Consider the following 22,495-nt stretch of genomic DNA (forward strand, 5'->3'; position numbering starts at 1 on the left):
TAATGGGAAAGAGTAATAAAAGCTTCCCCCTCCTATGACAGCCAATTAGGAAAAGTACTTTTGTAAGTCTTACCATCCTGTTGAAGGTCTTCCTTTCTTTCGCTGACCCTCCACTTTCTAAGCATAATGCCCCTTTCCAAGGACTAGCAACATGCCCAGAGTATGTGAGAGGAAGCTTCACCATCTTTGCCTTTAAGGAGCACCCTGGTTGCACTTTCTCCAAGACATATCTCTTTGTTCTTTTGGTGGTCTGTGACATAGACAGTATTTTTCAGATGTGGTCCAGAGAGGTAAAGTGACTTAGCAAATACCTGCAAATGGCTAAAAAGTGTCTGATACGGTTCATTACATGAAAGGGCAAAATGATAAGAATATACTAAGCCATATATCTGGTGTGCTGCTTGGTTATTATGGGAATAAATACAGAAAGGGGAAATGAATATGGGCTTAAATAGAGGAGCCAGAGAATACCTCCTTGAGGTGGTGGTATTTGAGAAAAATGTGTACGAAGTGACTTCTTGAGTTGGAACCACTCAACAACTGACCCTCTAGTGGGGATTCCTTGGAAGGAGGTCACCCCTCTTTCAGAGCAGTTGGTGGGATCAAACCATGTGCCTGTGGGTTGGCAGCATAACTATTCACTAAGAGGTGAGGGAGCAAGCTAATTCCATCTAGTGAAAGGTATTTGAACGAAAGAGATTTGTATACAAAGGCCTGAGGGTCTCTTTGAGTGCAAGGGTAAGGTAGATCTTGTTCTAAGTAGCTTATTCTGAGGCCAGTGAATAAAGACAAGGGAGGGTTTTTAGTGGCTACCAAGAATGGAGGCTGGAGGATGGAAATGGAGAGTTACCACTAAGGGATAATGAGTGTCTGTTTAGGAGGATGAAAACCATTTGAAATGGATAGTGGTGATGGTTTTCCAAAATAGTGAATGAGGTATTATGGAATTGTGTACTTGATGACAGCTAAAATGGCAATTGCTTTGTTATGTTTTACCACACTGAGAAAGAAAGGCTCGTTCTTCCTGTCCTGTGGAGAATAGTAGAGTAGGAGGGAGAAGACTGCGAGTCTAGGTCTGTCTAGACTCTGGACCACAGATGCTGGTGGTTTGCTCCATGCTCAGGGGAGATGAAGGCTGTGCATGTAGATGTTTAAATTCTGTAGATATTTTATAGATTTGGTCCTTTAAGATTCATGGGTGGCACTAATGTGGGATATTAGGGAAAAGGAGGAATCAGGGAAGATTCCAAGGTTTTGGCCTCAGCAGCTAGAAGGCGGGTATTGTCACAGATTGAGAGGGGGACGCAGGAGGTAGGGAAATCTCACGTGTGAGGGTGAGTCGTATTTAAAACTTGTCAAGTTTGTTATGCTCATTCAGTTTACCAGCAAAGATGCTGTGTGAGATGTTCAATGAGTCTATATACCTCAGGATAGTGGCCTGAGCAGGAGATTGTAGTTGTCAGAGACTCAATGGTATTGAAAGCCATGAAATGGATGAGCATAGGGAGTGAAAAAAGAGAGAGAGATTCCCAAGTCAAAGTCCTGGAGGAAGTGTTAAAACTTTAAAAAAAACACCCAACAAAACAACTAGACTAGGATCTGAGAACCAAAGAAAAAATAGAGAGTTCACAGTGCAGGAAAAATAGATTTGATATAGGAATAAAGAATACATTCACATTAGCTTCAAATTCGTCAAGTTGGGCTGTAGTTAATTTGAATGTTTCTGAAGAACACATTCAAAAAGCAATTAATGAAAATAATAATATAATAAGAATGTTTCACCTTAAGAACAGCAGCTCTTTAGAAAGTACTATAGAGGGGGAAAAGGAAAGTATCATAAAACCATTTTTATTATGTAATGTCTTATTCATTACATGGAAATTACTAAAAACAGACCTGGTAGGACTACTTTTTTGGCAGCATTTTGTAACCAGTTACTTGAGTTAGATGAATGTTAAATGACACCTTCCAAGTCATGGGCATGTTAGAAGTGCTATGATCCTCGAGGAGATGAGGTGACTGTTTAAAATATTCTGCAATTAGAATATTTCAGGAGCTTTTAAACATGAGTTAATACAGCTTTTCCAAGGGGCTGGCTTGCAGGTAAGGAGGGGAAGACTGCTTTTAGTTTAAAAAAAAAAAATAAGAGCAAGCATGTGCTGCCTCTAAAATGCAGTTTACCTGTAGAAAGTTAGGGCAGAAGAACAGGTAAAAGAGAGCAAGAGAAGTAATGATCTGTGATGTTGGGGATTAGTACTGAATATCCCATAGGCTGCCAAAAAACCCCAAAACAGGTATGTCTTTCAGAAGGTGCAGACAGAGGGCTCCTTGGGGTCAAAGATGATGAAGATTCTTATCACACGTTTTGGGCATATTGCTAAGCAAAGTTACTCCTCAGAGAGGGACATCATGCTTGGGAAAGGTGGAGGTACAGAGAAAGAAAAGGAGACCCTCAATGAGGTGGATTGACACAGTGACTTCTGGGTTTCCTGAGAATGGCACAGGACAGGACAGGATTCAGATTTATTCATAGGATCAAAATGAGTCCTACTGGATGACACCTAACAATAACAACAGCAACAACATAAAGATTTGAGAGGGAATATTAGAGTTTTCAAGGTAGATCATATATGTGGACTAAACACTTTAAAGATAGCTAAATTAGATGAGGTATTAGATAAGGAGTACAGTAGATAAGATGAGAAGGAAGAGGTAGTGTAAAAAAGAGTGATTTAGGAAAGAAAATGATTGAAGGAGAGTGGTGACTCACACGAGTTAGACTCAAATTGGAGGAGGTTGTTTTCATGTACCTTCGAGTTGGAACTGACCCATAGTTGACCCTCCAGCTGGTTTTCAGAGGAAGCAGGGAGGAGATTGCCCCTGTTTCTCCCATGGAACAGCCGTTGGATTCAAAGCACATTTCTTTGGGAGGAGAAATAGGAAAGATGGCTATGAAGATAGGCAGGCTGCAGATACAGTTGTAGCTGGCCTAGGGACAGAGAATCATACTTATTCATTCAAGGAAATCATAAACTTATTCCTGGTTCAAACAATCATACATTTATTAAAATACATTTATTATTTCATTGGCTACTATCAAGGATATTTAGCATGCTGCTAGGAACATTCTCTTATCTTCTTTTTTACTGAGTTATTCCTGTAACTGCCTTTCCCTACATAGTTCACATATCACATCATGGCAACTTGTATCAGCAAGTTAAGACAGAGATCTCTTATAAGAGGGGGGAAAACGGTGAAATAGTTGCTTGCTACGATTACTTGCTAAGAGTTATTTAGGACGGCTGTAACAAAAATACCATGAGAGAGTAGCTTTACCGGAAATGAATTTGTTTATGGTCCAGGAGTGTGAAAATCTGAATTCAAGGTGTTGGCTCTCAGGGAAGCTTGCTTGCTTTGCTGGCTCTGCAGGAAGGCTCTCGAGTCTTCTGCGTTTCTGCTCCCCTGTCTTTGTTCTGCCTGCTTAAACTTTTTTATATCGCAAAAGAGCTTGACTGAAGGTACACCCTGTACTCATCCCTCTGATTAATAACCAAGAGAGCTCACTCCCCAGTGGGATTTTAACGACAGTCTTGGCAGTTAGGATCTGCAACACATGTTTCGGAGGGACGTATTTCAAACCAGAATATTCATAACTATTCATTCATTCATTCACTCATATCAAGCTTAAAGGATCTGATGTGAAATTTTGGTCATTTCCTCAGGAAATCCGACTAATTGATTATGAGAAAATGGTGGATCATAGAGGAGTGCGGGTAGTGGCATTTGGACAGTGGGCTGGCGTGGCAGGTAGGTACGCCAGGGCTTTTACCCCACCCACTTTCTAGCTTGGCCTGAGGAATCCCTGTGTGATTCTGGTATTTTCTGTATTGTCGTAAGAGGGAAGTGTTCGTGTCTAGTCCTGAAAATAGGCACAAAAGAGGACTAAGGGTAATAAATTGCAGTAGAATAGAAAGAGGTAAATATTGACAATGTATTTTATTCCAAAAATTGAAAAAGAGAGTGAAAAGGCTAACACCCGTGGAAAGGCCTTGACTTTTTTAGTTGTCTTGCTTGGAAAGCTCAAAGGAGGGCTCAATGTGGTGATGAGACATCACGGAAGAGGCCAGAGAGGGAAGGGACTAAGGAGGTGAGGGACAGGGAGAAACAGTACAGCAGCCTGGACACACAGGAGCCGGAGCTGGGAGAAGACGCCCAATATTGTTGATTCACTTAGCACTTTGCACCTTTTCTTTAATGAGATACATAATAGGCACTTAACAACAACAACAAACAATATAAGAGTCTAATCTGTACAGACAGAAAAAGGTTTGCTTCCAGAAGCTGTAAGGTGATGATTACACCTTTTTTGGTACATCTTATTAATAATATGTACAACTTCTAATGTTAAAATATGTTCTGTAAGTTAATATGCAGTGTTTTCAACTGCCAAAGACATATCAAGATCAGATTTATAAAGATATTTATAATAAAAGAAAAGAATTTGTTTTAAAAGGTATTCAGCTTAGGTAAGAACTGATTTATGATGGAAACGTGAGAATAAGATACTGTCATCTGTCAGGGACTTCTTTTGCACACTTTCCCATGATGCATTTTACCATCTCTAAGTTACTCCTTTAAAAGTTGATTTAAGGAAAGGAAAATGTAGAGAGGCGATGAGGAGGGAGGGTCCTCTTCCTAAAACAATGAAGGAAACGTGGATGATAAAATTTCATTTTGAATCAGAAGGATATCCAGTTTGAGGCATCCCTAAGATAACCAGCTAAGGTTTTCAAATCAAAGGACGAATCTGTTGTTGATTTGTTGAAGATACTGATTCGGAAGTCTTCAACACATAGGTAAGATTTGAAATTTTGGACAGAATGAGATTATTTAGAGAAAAGAAAATGCGGAGAATGTGGAGAATAGGGTCGAGGACAGAATCCTAAGGTTGACTGATGTGTGAGAAAGGCCAAAAAACAGCAAGATAAAAGGCAAGGGCTGGAAAGAGGAGCCTACAGAACGTAGCCCGAAAATGTTCACGTCAAGGACGTTGAGAGAAGACAGTGTTCCAACACAGGTGAGAGTCTACACTGCCAAATACCTCTCACATGTAAGTCAGGATCTGAAAAATGCCCTCTCGACTTAGCCAGGCCACTCAATTTGGGTTGGAGCCTGGGGTCATTGGGTCATTGGTGACGTTGATTTGCTTTTTATTTGTTTTAGGTGTGAGTGAAACTGGAACATATCTAAAGATTGATAAGAACAAGCCAGCAGAAAAGGACAGTGAAGGGAGTAATTTAAGCCTGAATGCCGTGAGAGGGCAGGGAAGGATAGGGTCTGGGGAAAATATTGAGAGACGTGAACCTTAGAGAGGAGAAAGACATGCAGCTGGGTTAGTACACGGGATGACAGAAAATGGAGACATTCAAATGAGGCTACTGCGGCCTCTTCTAAAACTGAGATGCTGGGCTCTCTGATTGCTCCCCAGGCAGGCTGAAGAATAGGCAGCTTTAACTCCTCTCAACTAACGACCTTTCTGTTGGTCTCTGATTCTACAATAGGGATGATCAACATTTTACATGGGATGGGTTTAAGGCTCCTTGCTCTGGGCCACCACACGCCTTTTATGGTGAGCTGTTTCTTTTATCTTTTAAAAATGCATCTTACATTTTGAGAGCAGATGAGTGTCTCAGCTCAGAGACTAACCTCCGTTCCGTGTACTGGCTTCTAGCACATTGGCATGGCTCACAACTATCGCAACAGCAGCCAGGCCGTGCAAGCCGTCCGCGATGCTGGCTACGAAATTTCGTTGGGTTTGATGCCGAAGTCAATAGGGCCCTTGACGTTTGTGTTCACGGGGACTGGTAATGTATCTAAGGTAAATCCCACCTGCCCTTTTCCCCAAAACAGCCTGAGACACTGAGACTTCTCCTTTTCCACAGTGGGCATTTCTGGTTTTATCTTTCTTACCTATGTAATATTCCAATAGTGAAGACCAGAGACCCAAATGTTTTTTGTTTGATTTTAGTTTAGGGTTTGTTTTGTTTTATCTTAATTAGGAAGGAATAAATTATGAGAGTGAAATTTTTTTCTTAGAGTGGTCTTACCTCACCTGATGAGATATTCAATATTTTGAGACTTTTTTCTAGAAGAAGTTTTTTTTTAATTTTTTTTTAACTTTTTATTGTATTATTTTTATGTGTACCGTCAAATCAGATCTGACTGGTACAGGAGGAGATTTCCCCCTCCTTCTCCAGCAGAGCATCTGGTGCTAGAAGAAGTTTTGATAATACAATTATGAAGTTTCTTCCTATGAAAACTGGAACAAATCTGTATTCCATTTTCAGAAGGATTTGAGAATGCGTCTGTGCTCCTTCAGAGAAGCGTGTCATTGTAAAGTAGATCTTTTTTTCAAAGTGAAGAAAATATTTTATTCATAAGGGATCACTGTTTGTGCTACTTTATAAGATAGTCATTGAACATTTTATTTGGAAACACACATAGTTTCTCCACTAAATGACTTTCTGTAATGCAGGCAAAAAGGAGATAGAAGTATTTCACTGTACTATCATTTCTCTACATTCTAGTGGTGAATTGGAGTAACTGAGGTAAAAAGTTCTGCTCCATCCATTTTGTTGTTGCTGTTAGGGGCTGCCGAGTCAGAAGCTACTCATATCTGCCCCTCCAGAGGGTTTTCAGAAGCTGTAAATTGCATGGGAGGAGATTGCTCACCTTTTTTCTATGGAGCAGCTGGTGGATTTGAACCACAGGTCTTTGGTTGGCAGTTGAGCTTCTTAGCACTAGGCTACCAGGGCTATCATCGAGGGCTGTTTAAGCTGGAATGGAAGTGCCTGCCAAATGCAGGTGAAAATGCCCTCCTTGCTCTCCTATTTGCCCTGCTGGTTGTAGGACAGATGGAGCTCTGTAACTGTAGAGAAAATAAAGGCACATTTTAGGAAACAAAGTCAACTCTTTGTCTATTGATGTTTGGATTTTTTTTTTTAACCTGCATATTATTCATAGGGAGCCCAGGAAGTATTCAATGAACTGCCTTGCGAATATGTGGAGCCTCATGAATTAAAGGAAGTTTCCCAAACTGGAGGTATTAGAGGATAGGGGAAGGAGGATGACTCCATATTTTACTGTTTTTAAACCATCTGTGTTATAACGTTTTGTCTCCCCAATTCTTTGTAAGATGTCAGCCACCTTACTAATTTCTTTCTTCTGTGCAAGACCTCAGGAAGGTCTACGGAACGGTGTTAAGTCGCCATCACCATCTTGTCAGGAAAACAGACGGCGTATATGATCCTGTAGAGTATGAAAGACATCCTGAGCGGTACATAAGTCGATTTAACACTGATGTGAGTATCATAGTTGCCGTTGGACTTGGTTGCTCATGTCGCACTGCTGTTAAGAGTGTTTTCGAGGCAAGAGAGGATGACTGACTTGTGTCTTAAGTTTCCCAACATGACTTGTCCTGAGTCCTGCCAGGCCCACCAGTTGGCCTTGGCCTTCGGGGTTCTTGCTCTTGTTGGCGGGGCAGCCTCTGCTAAGTGGTTTTAGTGGTTGCTATGGAGATGCTTTTTTCCCTCTATTGTCTCAATTTCTACTTCAGTTCTGCATGTTTCATAACCCCAAACCATTTCCTGTGGAGTTTTGTCCTTCTGTGTTTATCTTGGACTGGTTAGCACCACTGGCAAAGCACAGTGTCTGTGATTTTGATCTGAAGATTGCTGTATGTGTTCCCTGGCCTTCAGTAGCAATCCTTACCGTAGGCAGCTCTCTTGAAGTCCATGCCATTGGTTATCCAGGAGAGCAAGGTGACATGGTGTCACTGTCTAAGAGCAGTCTCACGGCCCACTGCTGGACAAGTGACTTATGGAACCCCGAACCCTGCTGATGGGCACGCACTGGTGCCATCTTATAGGATGTGCATTCTCTTTCTGTGTGGTTCATGTGACTGACCACTGGACAAGCAACAGCCCTTCCTCAGTCAAAACAATAAACATGAGACAAAGAAAAAAATGCCTACTTATATTGTGACAAGGGATGATTTGAATAATTATAAATATGTATGAGCAGCTAGCAGTGGGATTTAGGTACAAGATTTAGCTGTTACGGCGTGCAAAGCATGTTATTGAGGTGACTGATGTACAGCTAGATAATGTTTGAGAAACAAAAGCTATGAAACCAGGTATAGCTGAAAAATTTTGGATCAAGTCTATTTCCACCCCTTTGCTTCCCCCCCCCAATCACAGAGAGATTAGTGATTGGATGCTTTCTAAATCTTTATAATGACCTAGTTACCATGTATGCCTGTATGTATTTTTCTCCACCAAGCTCACAGATGTTATCTGATTTAATCTTCACAGCCTTCCTTTGAGGAATGGGGTACATATTATCCCCATCTGGCAGGTAAGGAAAACAGAACTCAGAGAAGTAGAGGTAGCATGATTTAGATCATCTCTGCTGGTGACTGAGCTAGACTTAGAGTACTAGGTCATTTGACGCCCTTCTCCTCCTCCTTCGCTATACAATCACAGAATGAAAGTAGTAGTGCTGTATTTATGCTCAAATATCTCTCTGTCTCTGGGTGGTTATTATTTATCTTTGCTTCAAGTGATAGTCAATTGAGCTACGGAATAAAAGGCCCAATAAGAAGTAAAATGCAATGAATTGATATGGTTTTTATGGATAGTTCTCTTTCAGCAGGTGACATTGAAATCAGGTGTTATCTTTGTCTCCATTGAATTCGGAACTTGCTTTTCAGGTCGCTCCCTATACAACATGTTTAATTAATGGAATTTACTGGGAACAAAACACCCCTCGCCTCCTCACCCGACAAGATGCTCAGAGTCTCCTCGCTCCCATCAAGTCCTCTGTTGCTGGAGTTGAAGGCTGTCCTGCACTGCCACACAAGTAAGGACTTAACCCCAATGATGATGGCAGTTTCTGACAGCAACGCCCACCGAGAAGGACTCCGGGAACACAGTGTTCCCACACAGCGTAGCTCCTGACTATTTAGTGACTTGTCGTCCTTATTGAATCTGCTTGGCAGCATTTGATCCCATTAACCATGTCGCTGGGTTGAGTCAAGAAAACACTCCTCTCTTGACTTCTGTGACTCCACATGTAGAAACGTCCCCTCTGCTGCTAGGTTTGGTCTCCGTTTGGGTCTCCACTCCCAGCTCTCTCTATTCCGTTATTCTGGGTTTCCTCCCTCCCCCACCCGAAACGCATCAGCCTTTACTTCTTTAATGACCTTCACGCGTGGGGTCCTTTTAATCTTGGTCCAGCACATTGTGTGGAGCTCTGGTGGTCTAGTGGTAAGAAGCTGCCTACTTGAATGCATATAGTTCGTATCCACCAGCTAGCTGCTCCGAGGGAGAAGGATGGGCAAGCTCTTTCCATGAAATTTACTGCCTCTGAAAACTCACCGGAGGACCAGTTCCTGTTCTATGGCACCCAACAAACAACAACAGTGAACACATTGCATGGCATAGTGTATTTGCCGTGCAATAAAATGTTGAATTAATTACACTAAGTGTTTATGGAATGGCTGGTCTTTCTGGCAACTTTGCTAAGCTGAAGAAGAGAGGAGAAAAGACACCATTGTTCTCTTCACACTCTAGCTGAGGCAAAAAGGCATTCAAATCAAAGATAAGCCAAAGCTGTAAGCCAAGATAGGGACGCTGAGGGAGTGCTTGAGCAATGAATATTAGAATTTATGAAGCGGTGGGAGCAATTTGCTCTATAAAGCTTTACAAGGAGTAAGAAGGGGCTCAGATGAGTGGAGAGGGACAAAATGAAAATTGTAGGTGATAGGATGTGGTGCTTTAGAAAGTATGTAGCCACAAAAGTAAAATTTAATGACAGCTAGGCTACGTGAATTATAATGTTTATGTAAATTTATTGTCATTGAGTTAATTCAGACAGCAATGGAAATGTCCCATAAGGCTGTAATCTTTACTGAAGCAGTCTATTTCTCCCCTAGATGGACTGGTTGGTTTGAACCAGTGACCTTTTGCCTAGCAGCAAAGTGCTTAATTCACTACACTACTACTATACCAAACTGGAGCCAAACATACTGTCACTGAGCTGAATCCAACACACAGTGACCCTTCATTTGGTTTCTCCAACTGTTTATCTTAATGAACATGAACTCTCTAATCGTCTCCCATGCAGCAGCTTGTGTATTTGAACTGCTAGCCTTTTTGAGTAATAGCGTACATGGAATACACTGTGCTACCAAGTCTCCTTGGGGTTTGTATAGGCAACTGGCAATTAGAGATTGGGTGGAAAAAATTTTAGTCAAGCTCTAACGGCTTTAGAATACTTCCCTCATGATCTTATTGATAATTTGTAAGGATTTCTGTGTAGAAATGCAAAATTTTACAGATTAGTCTATAGAGAGTCGCTCTACTAACCAAAAAGCTGCGGCTCTGATGGTTTAATCCAGAGGCGAGTGCCCAGAAGGATGGGAAATCTGGGCCACCTTCAGTCTTAGAAACCCAGTGGAGGTAAACTGTGAGTTGATTCTGACTTGATAGCAATGAGTTTGAGAATTCAAGTTCTAAAGGAAGAGTAAAGTCTTTAGTACGAATCACACCTCAACACCAAGAAAGCCAAAATCCTCCTAAGTGGACCCTTAGGCAATATCATGACAGATGGAGAAAAGATTAAAGCTGCCAAACACTTCATTTTACTTGGGTTCACCATCAACACCCATGGAAACAGAAGTCAAGAAATCAAAAGACTTACTGCATTGGGCAAACATGCTCTTTAAAGCTTCTTTAAAATAAGAAAGAGGAGTTTAAAGACCAAGATGCATCTGACCCAAGTCATGGCATCTCTAATTACTTCCTAGGCGTGTGAATGGAATAAGAGAATTAATGCCTTTGACTCATGGTGCTGACAAAGAATATTGTACATACCCTGCACCGTCAAAAGAACAGCACACCTGTTTGGGAAGAACTGCGTGAAGGTGCTCTTCCGAAGTCGTGGCAGCGAGGCTTTGTCCCACCCACGTAGAACATGTCATCAGGAGGAGCTTGTCCCTAGAGAAGGACTTCGTGGCTGGAAAAGTCAACAAAAAAACCAAGACGACCCTCAAATAAGATAGATTTACCTGATAGGTTAGTTCTGTTATGAGTTAGTTATCGACATGCTAGGGTTGTTATGAGTTAGAGCTGAGGTGACACCTGACAACAGCACGCAGGGTGGAGGTGGGATAATCAGACCTTCATAAGTCACCCATAACTAATTAGTCCTGTCAATGGTTTCTCAAGGGACTTTCCACCTTTTTAAAATTTTATTAATTTTAATGAAAGTTTACAGAGATTTAGACTTTCCATTCATTTGTTGTTGCACTTTTCTCCCTGCCTACTCCTCCCCACTCCAAGTCACTCTTCTTGGAAAGCAAAAGAAAAACTCTTTCATTGTTGTTCAATCCCTCCCCCCAAGTCACTGTGCAGCCTTCATTCTGGACTCCTGTCATGACAATAATACCCAATCATATATCCCTTTTAAACAGTTCTCTCATCTGTTTCAGTGCTGTAGACATCATTCCTTTCCTCCTTCTCTGCCTTCCCTCAACCCCGATGTCATTTATTCACTTATTTTTGTCTAGGGAGAAGAAAACTTAGATTGGAAGGATTCTCTGTAGTTCAGAAGAATACAGTGGTTTGAACAGTGAGCTCTGGGAATAAGGCGACTTTAAAAGCCTGGGAAATGTCTTCCTTCTATAATTAAGAATATCCCTAGGACCTTTCATTTCTTTTTTTTTTTAATTTTTTTTTGGACCTTTCATTTCTATTCAGTTTTAGTCTCTCTGGGAATGGTAGTTCCCAGCTCTCATCCCAGTATTGGCATTGTTTTCAGACTCGTGGCGATATGTGACATTTCAGCCGACACAGGAGGATCTATAGAGTTTATGACCGAGTGTACAACAATAGAGCATCCCTTTTGCATGTACGATGCGGACCAGCATATTATTCATGACAGGTGAGTGGGCTGAGGCTCTTAGAGAGTGGAAGAGGTATAAGAACATTATTTACTTACCGTAGATGTGTCTGAGTTTATAAATATCCCACAAGCGTATGAAGGCTTTGCTAATTTAAGGATAGGTGCTCAAACATGGTGTAAACTTTGGTAGACACCACATGAGATCTCAACACTTGCATATGTAGTGTCTTTACATGGATGTTGGGTTGCTGAATAAAGAAAGCATTTTTATTGGAGAAGTCTAGTCTGTCACGTACTTTGTAAACAATGATACAGGATGGGAAGGCCACTGTGATGGCACAGACATCTAGCAAAGATAGAGCTGAGAACTATGGCTTTGTACATGTGAACACAGCATATTGCTTCTCCTAGTGTGGAAGGCTCTGGAATTCTGATGTGTTCAATTGACAATCTGCCGGCCCAGCTTCCAATTGAGGCAACAGAATACTTTGGAGACATGCTCTACCCTTATGTTGAAGAAATGGTAAGCAGAACGGGGCCATCAGCAACAACTCTGTGGCTGTGAATGGACTTGGGAAGTGATGCCGTGGGCATCCTGGGCTTCTGCGGGTCAGAAATCTGTTGTTAAATGAACTTTCAGCTCTTCCTCAAAGACCCTGCTGACACTTTCTTCTTGTACATACTCCTCTCATCGTCTCATGGGGAATGTGATTAGATTACTGGCGTGTTTAATTACAATGACATTTATCTCTCATGATGCATGTTTTGTGAAGACTGTTCATGACACGTGGGATGGGATTTACTTCCTTTATAATGCTTCCTGCTGTCTAGGTCTGCTCAGATCATGCCATTCTTACTGTGCTGTGATTAACATATTTGAAAATTCAGAAATTGAGAAAATGATATTGGACCAAAGCTTAGTTGAGGATTGTTTATATGGACAGCAATGATTCTTCTTTTGTGATCAGAGATTGACTATTAAATCACAATGTCACTCAAATTCCATTTTTCTCAGTAAGAAGACTCTCATTTTAATATCAATTTAATTTTACTATCACAGAGTCATTGGTAGTGACTCTTGTCCTCCTTATCTGTGACTGCTCTCATGAGCTGCCTGCCACCCTCAAATAGTGCAGCAGTCAGTGGGGCATCGAGAATGAAACGTTCAACCCTTCACCTTCTTTCCTTTCAAATACTACTCCATTTTCAAATTGATTTTTCACCAGAATATGCCAGCGGGAAGATGTAGCAGGCTTTAGGAGATGAACGCAGCAAGGTTATTGTGGTTGAGCACAAGATAACATTGCTCTTACTAATCTTCATGAGAGATCTTTGTAGTGGGTACTATTATTAAACTGATTTCACAGGTTAAGAAACAGAGATGGAGAAGTGAAGGCTGAGAAGGGTTAGAAATCCTGTGTTGTGCATCTAGACTCTGTACTGAGGGACTGAAGTGTGTGAGCAAGAGAGGACACATACCGGCTTTACTGGAGATGTCAACTTGCTTTGTGACTTTTTTTTCCATTTTTTTAAAATTACTTTACTTTAATGAACGTTTACAGAGATTTTGGATTTCCATTCATTCATTGTTGCGTTTTTCTTTCTGCCCAGCCCTCCCCACCCACAGTTCACTCTTCTCTTTGAAAAGTAAAAGAAAAATTCCTTCATTGGTATATAATCCCTCTCCCACCCCCACCCCCTGCAAGTACACTCTACTCTGCAACCTTCATTCTGGACTCTTGTCATAATCATAATACCCAATCATATATCACTTTTAAACTCTTCTCTCCCTCATCTGTTTCAATTCAGTATACATAATTTATCCAATTGTTCTCAGTCTCACCCCAGCCCTGATGTCAGTCACTTTCTACAGCAGTGGCACTATGCAGTGTTTGTCCTTTTGTGACTGAGGTATTTCACTCAGTATAATGTCCTCCAGGCTCACCCATTTTGAATAATGTTACATGAGTTCCTTGTTTTTCAATGCAGTGTAGTATTCCATTATGTGAATATACCACAGCTTCTCTATTCATTCGTTTGTTGATGGCACTTAGGTTGTTTCCAGCTCTTTGCTATTGTGAAAAAAGCTGCAATAAACATGGGTGTGCATATATCTGCCTGCGTGCATGTTTTACTCTTACATAACGTTGGAGAAGGCTTTGACAGTTGATTTCCCAATTGGCAGCATCAGGATGGATGGTGAAGAGATTGAGATTGTTCACAGCTTTAGTTTGCCTGGCTCCACAGTCAACTCTCTTGGCACCAGCAGCCAGGAAATTAAAAGACATACTGCCATGGGAAAGTCAGCTGTGAGGGACCTCTTCAGAGTACTGAAGAGCAGTGGTGTCTCTCTGGAGACTATGGTGCGTCTGACTCAAGCCATGGTCTTTGCTATCACTTGTTATGCATCAGGAAGTTGGACAGTGACTAAGGAGGATAGAAGAAGAATTGATGCCTTTGAGCTGTGGTGCTGGAGAAGAGTATTGAGGGTACTAGGGACCGTTAGGAAAACAAACAGATTTGTCCTGGAAAGGGTTAAACCAGGCTGCTCCTTGGAGGCAAGGATTCTGAGGCTCTGTCTAACATACTTTGGACTTGTTGTAAGGAGGGACCAGTCTTTGGAGAGGGACATCATGCTTGGTAGGGTGGAGGGACAGTGCAGGAGGGGAAGGCCCTCTATGAGGTGGACTGATTCAGTGAGTGAGGTAATCTGGATGGGTGTATCAGAGACAGTGCAATTGGCACAGGACAGAGCAGAGTTTAGGGCTGTTGTACATAGGGTCGCTATGAGTCGCAAGTGACTCAACAGCACATAACAACAACAACAATGTGTATTTGATTTCTTGATGGCGATTACCATGGATGTTGATCATGGTTCCAAGTAAAATGAAATCATTGACCATTTCAATCTCTTCTCCTTTTGTCATTGTGTTGCCTGTTGGTCCAGTGGTGAGACTTTTTGTCTTCTTGATGAGATGTAACTGAGATTGAAGACTAAAGTCTTTGATCTTCTGCAGTAAGTGTTTCAAGTCCCCTTCACTTTCAGGAAGCAAGGTTGTGATAGCCTTCCTCCAATCCTGATTCCACATTCTTTTTCATGCAAGAGTCAAGCTTCTTGAATTATTTGCTCTGAGTATAGTTTGAAGAGTTGTGGAGAAAGGATACAACCCTGATGATCACTTTTCCTGATCTTAAACCAGATGGTATTCCCTTGGTCTGTTTGGATAACAGCTTCTTCAAGTGTCCTGGGATTCCCTTTCTTCTCACCATTATCCATAATTTGTTATGATCCACGTAGTCAAATACCTTTGCATAGTCAATAAAACACAAATAAACATCTTTCATAAATATATGTAAGTTTATCCACATGGTTACCATTTCTCATTATTTTCATTCATTACCCTCTGATGTACTTTTTCTCAGTCTATATACCATCCTTAAATCCTTTTTAATAGAGAATGTTTCCTGACAACAGATTTTGTTAGTTTTTCTTCATCTGAAGGGACATTCTTGAGTGCCGCAGTCCATAGAGAGCGGCGCAGCTAACCCAAGGTTGGTGCCTCGTTAGATGTTCAAATCCACCAGTGGCTCCGTAGGAGAAAGATGGCACTTTCCTTCTCTTTGGAGAAAGATGTCAGGCTTAGAAAAGTAGAAGGTCAGTGAAAGAGAAGAGCCTCACACGATGGATGGACGGTGTCTACAACTTCACAGTTGGCTGGAAGTAAACCAATTAATAACAACAGTAAAACCCACTACCATTACCACCAACAATAACATTAGCAACCACTGACATAAAGAAACCATTCCCAAATTGGATTATATCTGACTGAGCTGCCGAAGTTAGGATTTTGTGTACAAACGTATACCATCCTTGCCTGTAAGAGGCACCCTGATTGTTTACATGTGTACAAGGATTAGTACACAGTTTGTCAGAACACGGTTCAATCCATCACAGGAGGGTTTTTCTGCAGTTACCAGTTTCATCTTTTGCAAATGAGAATTGCATATATAAAATGGTAATGTGTTTACCTACATAAATCATTATTGCAAAGAAATTTAGGCTCTATTGAAAGATAACCAGCGTGAGACGGTGAGTTGGGGGAGTTGTGGCCGATACCAGGTGGTCTTACAGCTTCCTTACCTGCTGCCTAAGCTTCCTTCAACTTTTCATCAGTTTATGGTTGACATTATAATGTTTCTACAGGCAGTAGCCGTGGGATTGATCTGCTTTAGTTGTGTGTGTGCTTTTTTTATTAATTGTAATTTCAAGTTTACAGAGGGAATTGATTTTCCATCTACCCAGTCATACACGTTGTATTTTGACATTGATTGCGGTCCCCACATTGGAACAACACTCTTCTCACCTTCTCCTTATGCCGTCATTTCCATGCATCCTCCAGCCTGCACCTTCCTGCCTTCTGAGCTCCATTCCTGGACAGACGCATCCCATTTGCTGTCATGTGTTTGATATTTTAGGGAGTGCCCCCCTGCTGTTACCATTCTTCTTATAGGTCTGTCTATATTACTTGGCTGTGACTAGAGCTACAGAGGTGAATTTTGTTCCAGATTTTAAGAGCGACAAAGGGTCATAATTTTGGGGTTCTAGAAGTCTCAATGAAGCCTAGACATTTTTATGGTGTTTTTAAAAATTTTTTTTATTTTTATTACCCCCCTCTAATTCTAGCATCTTCTGTGTGATCTCTTTCGTGGTGGTGTGCAGTGTTGATCAGCTACCACCCAGTTCTGGTCTCAGGGTCATAGAGGCCAAAGTTCACGAGAGACTGCATATTTCTATTTGTCATTACTTTTCTTCCCTCTTCTTTGTTGCAGACAGACAACAATCCATACTTGTACCTTTGATAGCTCCTTGCAAGCTTTTAAGAACTTACTCACTACCCATCAGGGTAGAATGATGAACTTGGACTTAATGAGCTATGTTATGCTTGTTGATCTTGATATCTGCCAGACTATGGTCCTGAAGCCCCTGGACCCACAACTCATTCAGTGAGAATTATCTTAGCCCTATCTTTGGCACTAGCCTATTACTAAAGTATTGGGCATCTGGGAAGATGGATGGGAATTGTGAAAGTGCAGTCTTGATATATATGTGCCTGTTTGCCACCAGAAAGCTCAGCATGCAGTCTATATTTTTTTCTGGCCACTTGATGAAAACTGTAATTAGTCTGTGTACATGTCCTGTTTTTTAGGTTCACATTAGTATTTTTTCCCGCTGTACATCTCTGCCGATGCTGTAGTGTTACGGAGCATAGGTGGTCACTTGGCTCCTGCTGATTTGTTTCAGGAGAATTTGGTAAATATTTAGTGTCCTTTGGGACAAGGTATCGATAGGGATGTGGAGCATAAACTCTTACACAAGCATAAGCTCAAAAAGGGCCTGAGCGAAGCACAATCCCTCCGTAAGACGGAATATGACAGGAAGGTGTGAATTCAGCCATGGAGGGAGTGCCATGTCATGGTGTTAAGACCTGGAAACATGGTTTATTAAAGACGTGGCGTTTGAGTTGACTTGTGAAAGATGTGCTGGGTTTGGAATTTGTGTACATATCATGTGAGAAGACATAGCATGTGAGAGGGAGAGCATGTCAAATGAGGAAGCTGACCTAACACACAATTTCTTGTACTTGTCAGGTGTGGCTGAGTAATGCTCAGTTTGTTGGGACCATATCGTGAAAGGTCTTAAGGCCAGGATTAATTCAGTTGGAGAATACTGATTAGCTACCAAAGGTGTTATTTACAAGCCATACCATATGTTTCAGATGCTGGCAGTTTTGTAACGGCTGAACTCTAGTGAGAGAAATAGTTAGGAAGCTGTAATTGAGCAGCTAGCTGTTCTTTCTTTATGTGGACTTAGGGTTGTTGTTGTTATGTCCCGTCGAGTTGCCTGCGACTAATAGAGACCCTGTGTACAACAGCCCCAAACCCTGCTCTGTCCTGTGCCAATCTCACTGTCTCTGACACACCCACTCCCATTACCCCAGTCACTGAATCAATCTGTCCTATCGAGGGTCTTCCTCTCCTGTGCTGTCCCTCCACCCTCCTAAGCATGGCGTCCTTCTCAAAGGACCAGTTCCTTCTTGCAGCATGTCCAAAGTATGTCAGATGAAGCCCCAGAATCCTTGCCTCCAAGGAGCAGGCTGTTCTCCTAGCAGTCCATGATATTTTCAATACTCTTCTCCAGTACCACAGCTCAAAGGCATCAACTCTCCTTCTATCATCCCTAGTCATTGTCCAGCTCGCGGACGCATAGCAAGTAATTGCAGAGACTATGGCCTGGATCGGGCGCACCTTAGTCTGCAGACTGACACTATTGCTCTTCAGTACTTTGGAGAGGTCTCTGACAACAGACTTTCTCAATGCAATTCATCTTTTTATTTCCTGGCTGGTGGTCCCAAGAGTAAGTTAGGGCAGTTGTTCCATTTCCTTGGAAAAAATTCAATTTCATTTAAAATAACTACACAGTATGTAGAGAGTTCTGGTCGTGTAGCGTGCAGGGAGCTGTGCTGTTAACCCAGAGACAGTGCCTCTCTGGTAGCTTGTAGCCGCCTGTGGCTCCACGAGAGAAGCATGGACAGCCTCCTGTGTGATTTACAGTCTCCCAGAAACATGCTGGAGGGTTGGCTAGGAGTTGGTTCTGATTCAAAGGCAATGAGTTTGAATTTTAAAATCGTACATGAATCTATTTATTCTGTGTATCATTTTATTACCATCTTTTCATAGGACAGACATATGAAAAGGTGCTAAGGACAAAGTCTAAATTCAAAAGAGGTTTTTGGTGGTAAATTTTGGTAAGGGCTCTCTAGAAGAGAAAAGCAGTATCTTTTTAGGACAAGGAGGAGTTCTTCTGCTGACCAGCCAGGAAGAGGCAGTTACAGGCAGGGGAGATAGCATGTCAGGCACCCACATGGCATATCTTAGATTCATGTGAAGGCGTGGTTCATGATCTCCGAGCTACCAGAGGACTGAAGTGTTGAGTATAAGGCCAAAAGGAAGGTCAAGGTTAGAGAAGCAGAGCCAGATAATAGAGAGTGCCCTGAAGGCCACATAGGAAGCTAGTCATTTTATCTTGAAGGTGATAAGCTACAGAGTTACTGTAAATAACCACAGGAGAAATAATCAGATTTGTGGTTTTGATGGGAAGTAAATATTTTTCAGAGGTAACTCATGGTTGCTGTGATGCTAAACACTGTGACACTGATATGTCAAATGAGATAATGGTTACCCATGATGGACAGTGTTTGGTGGAGCTCCCCGATTAAAACAAGCTTGGAAGCAGGAGTGGCATCCACTTCCGAAATGGCTTGCCTCTGGAAACTCTTTGAACATGGAGATATGACAAAAGTTATACAAGTGTTCAGGTCTTTCATTCATAGGGTCACTACGAGTCATCTACACCTCGACCGCACTTAACAACAACAGCAACAAATGGACGGAGGAAGAACCTGGATGAGATGGATTGACATAGTAACTAGGGTAATGGGGTGGGAAGGTAGGTGAGGCAGTGAGACTGGCTCAGGATGGGGCAGGGTTTAGAGATACTGTACTTAGGGACCTTATGAGTCGCAGGTGACTACAGGGCACATGGAAGGAAGAGAGGTAGGAGATTCCTTGATACAAAGGAGACCTAAGAAAGACTGAGAATCTAAGCTACAGAACAGGTAGAGGGGATAGATAGTTACGCATTTGGTGGTTTAATCATATGCTTCATCTCAGTATTTGCCAATGGCTTCTGTGTAGGAGGAAGCAAAATCTGGAGAAGGGAAGGTGCTGCTCTACCAGAGTCGCCTAAGCACATTCTGTTCTTTCTCGGTTGGGTGAGTCTTCTAGACTTTAACATATGAGTCGGGAGGGAAGAATGCCCCACCAGCTGATCCTCACCCATCAGGAAGAACAGGTTCCTGACCGTTATCCCCCCACCACCTGTACAAAGCTTGGGTACCCTGGAAAAGGAGAGAACCGCAAAGACCCATGGAGAGACGTGGCTTTGCTATTGGCCACCTGATTCAGTCATTCTTGAGAGACAATATGAAGAGCCTGGATGACTCTTTTGAGGTGTGGGGGTGGATGACTCTTTGAGGGCTAGTTGAGGAAGTTACGTTCTCTGCCGTTTTTGTGGATCCGTCTGTGTATAATGGCCGGGATTGGTCTTTGTGCAGCCTCCTGCCTTCAGGATTGGTGGCCTGCTGTCTGGGCCGCTCATCTTTGGCTTCTGATAGAACAGCTAGAGCCTTTGGAAGGGGTTGGAGACTCTCACAGGGAAGCCGATGGCTATGAACTTGAGCTGTTATTTCTCATCGTGGTATCCCTAAGTGGTGGAAAGACAAGCTTTGTTCTCTAATAAGCAAAAGATGATTGGAATAAAATGTCAGTTTCCAAGTATGAGCTGGTTCTGAACAGCATGTTCTTGGGAGTACAGTTGATTGCTAGCAGAATGCCTTGTTGCCAGTTATTTATATTATGTGATCATAAGAACACCTTCTTTCCCCACATTATTTTTTCCCTTTTGACTAATGTTTTACAATGAATACAAACACAAAGAAGCCACCTTCATAATGACATTTGTCTCTTCCCCCTCTCCTTTTCCTTTCAGATATTATCAGATGCAACGCAGCCTCTAGAAAGTCAGAACTTTTCTCCTGTGGTGCGCGATGTAAGTTAGAGAAAAAAATTCCTTGTGAGGAGTTCAGTTCCCCCCCACCAATGTCCTCACTGTCTCCCTGCCCTTCCGTGTGCTGTCTGCTTACGTCCCTCTCCTGTGTCCACCATTCTGTCTCTTATCAGTTTATGACCCTGTGTTTGTTGGATTAAACTGTGAATACTAAAGAAATGTCTTGTGTCATATGCATTTAGGCAGTAATCACTTCCAATGGTGCATTGCCTGATAAGTATAAATATATTCAGAAACTCCGAGAGAGCAGGTCAGTATTATTCAACTCTTCTCTTTCTGTGCATTTGTTTTTGTCTTGGATTTGAAAAGCTTCCTTGGTGGAAGAGGGCTTCGTCAGTTCTTGCTGTTAAATTGATGCGTCATGAACACATTGTTAATGTGGAGCTAAATTTCTAGCCATTAGAAAACCAAAAGAGAGTGGTTAAAACTCATGGGAGTCTTTGCTCCTTCAACAGCTGTACATGTGCGTTGCAGATAGAAGGGAGGCAGGAAACATTTGCACGTGTATTTTTATCTATGAATTTCTAATGAAGGAACAGTGTCATGACCTGAAGATTCTGACAATAGAGTCTGGCTAAGCCCTTGGCTCTAGGTCATTTCTCTAGTTACATATTGGTAAGATAACTGGTATGTGATTCAAAAGAGAACCATGAATATTCAGGGGAGCCCAGGTGGGATAGTGACGTGCAGGTAAGACTGGTGACTGAAAGATCGGCAGTTTGAAGCCACCCTTCGCTCAGTGGGAGACAGCCGGGCAGTGTCCTCCCAGGAGGATGTGCACCTATAGAAAGTTGATAAAGGGTCGTTGTGAGTTGGACTAAAACACAGTAGGTTTGGTTTTGTGTAAAACATTCTGGACATTGACAGGCTTATAAAAACAGATGAGGCTTAATGCCAGTTTCATAGTTTATGAGAAAAACAATTTTCTGTCAGGAAGGTGCAAGATCTGAAAACCAGTGCACTCAAGTCGGCCATTACTGTTGATTCAGGACCAACTCACAGCTGACCCTTTGGGATTTCTGAGGCCGTAAATCATATGAGAGAAGATTGTTCATCTTTCCTCGTAGAACCGCTTGGTGGAGGCAGACTGCCAGAGAGGTGCAGCCTTTAGATTAAGCACAAGTCACCACTGACAAGGCCACCAGAGCACAACAGCTAGTCAAGAGCAAATCCTGCCTAGTGTTACTATCTGGTGGCTTAGTGGTACGGAGTTGTGCTACCAACCCAAAGGCACACAGTTCAAATCCATACAGCTGTTTCGCAGAAGAAATATGAGCAGTCTCCTTCTATGCAATTTACTACCTCTGAAAACCCACTGGAGGGTCAACGATGAGTTGGTTCCTACTTAACAGTACCCAACAACAACAACAACAACAACAACAACAACAACATTAGTATCAAGGGGCTCTGGTGGCAAATCCATGGTGAGTGCACTGCTGACCCACAGGCTGCGCCTCTCCAGGAGTTCAAATCTACCAGGAGCTTTGAGGGAGAGAGATGGACCATCGCCTGTTGAGATTTACAGCCTCAGAGTCTCAATCGAGGGTCACCACATGTTGGAACCAACTTGATGGCAGTGAATCTTTGTTTTGTTTTCTTTTTTGAGTGTTCCTATCAAGATTGTTACATTTCCTTTAGAGCATTAGTGAATTCAAAGTTATGGTTACAACTGTTCTTTTGAGATACTGACGGTAAATGAGAGGACAGTCCCCCCTGAGGATAATATTCATCCTCTCAGCAGGTGATTATGAGGAATAAGTCCGGTTCTGACGCAAAGGTCCTAGCATCATCTCTGAAGGATAAGGTGTGAGGCGAAACTCATCAGTTTTGCATGAGCCAAGCAGT

At 42.1% G+C, this 22,495-nt stretch overlaps 1 protein-coding gene across 1 annotated transcript in view; it reads left to right on the top strand.

The window, feature by feature from the left end:
- AASS (aminoadipate-semialdehyde synthase) overlaps positions 1 to 22,495 on the top strand; it is a 51,683-nt gene that overhangs the window by 5,566 nt on the left and 23,622 nt on the right. Inside the window, exons 3-12 of the mRNA XM_006901797.1 lie at positions 3,723 to 3,807; positions 5,562 to 5,629; positions 5,732 to 5,878; positions 7,024 to 7,102; positions 7,234 to 7,361; positions 8,771 to 8,919; positions 11,881 to 12,003; positions 12,376 to 12,487; positions 20,573 to 20,632; positions 20,833 to 20,900. Coding sequence (XP_006901859.1) covers positions 3,723 to 3,807; positions 5,562 to 5,629; positions 5,732 to 5,878; positions 7,024 to 7,102; positions 7,234 to 7,361; positions 8,771 to 8,919; positions 11,881 to 12,003; positions 12,376 to 12,487; positions 20,573 to 20,632; positions 20,833 to 20,900 — 1,019 coding nt within the window. The remainder of the gene's footprint in view (positions 1 to 3,722; positions 3,808 to 5,561; positions 5,630 to 5,731; positions 5,879 to 7,023; positions 7,103 to 7,233; positions 7,362 to 8,770; positions 8,920 to 11,880; positions 12,004 to 12,375; positions 12,488 to 20,572; positions 20,633 to 20,832; positions 20,901 to 22,495) is intronic.

This window comes from Elephantulus edwardii, unplaced genomic scaffold (genome assembly GCF_000299155.1).
Source record: "Elephantulus edwardii isolate Elephantulus edwardi_28Jun2011 unplaced genomic scaffold, EleEdw1.0 scaffold00345, whole genome shotgun sequence".
Classification (NCBI taxonomy): Eukaryota; Metazoa; Chordata; class Mammalia; order Macroscelidea; family Macroscelididae; genus Elephantulus; species Elephantulus edwardii.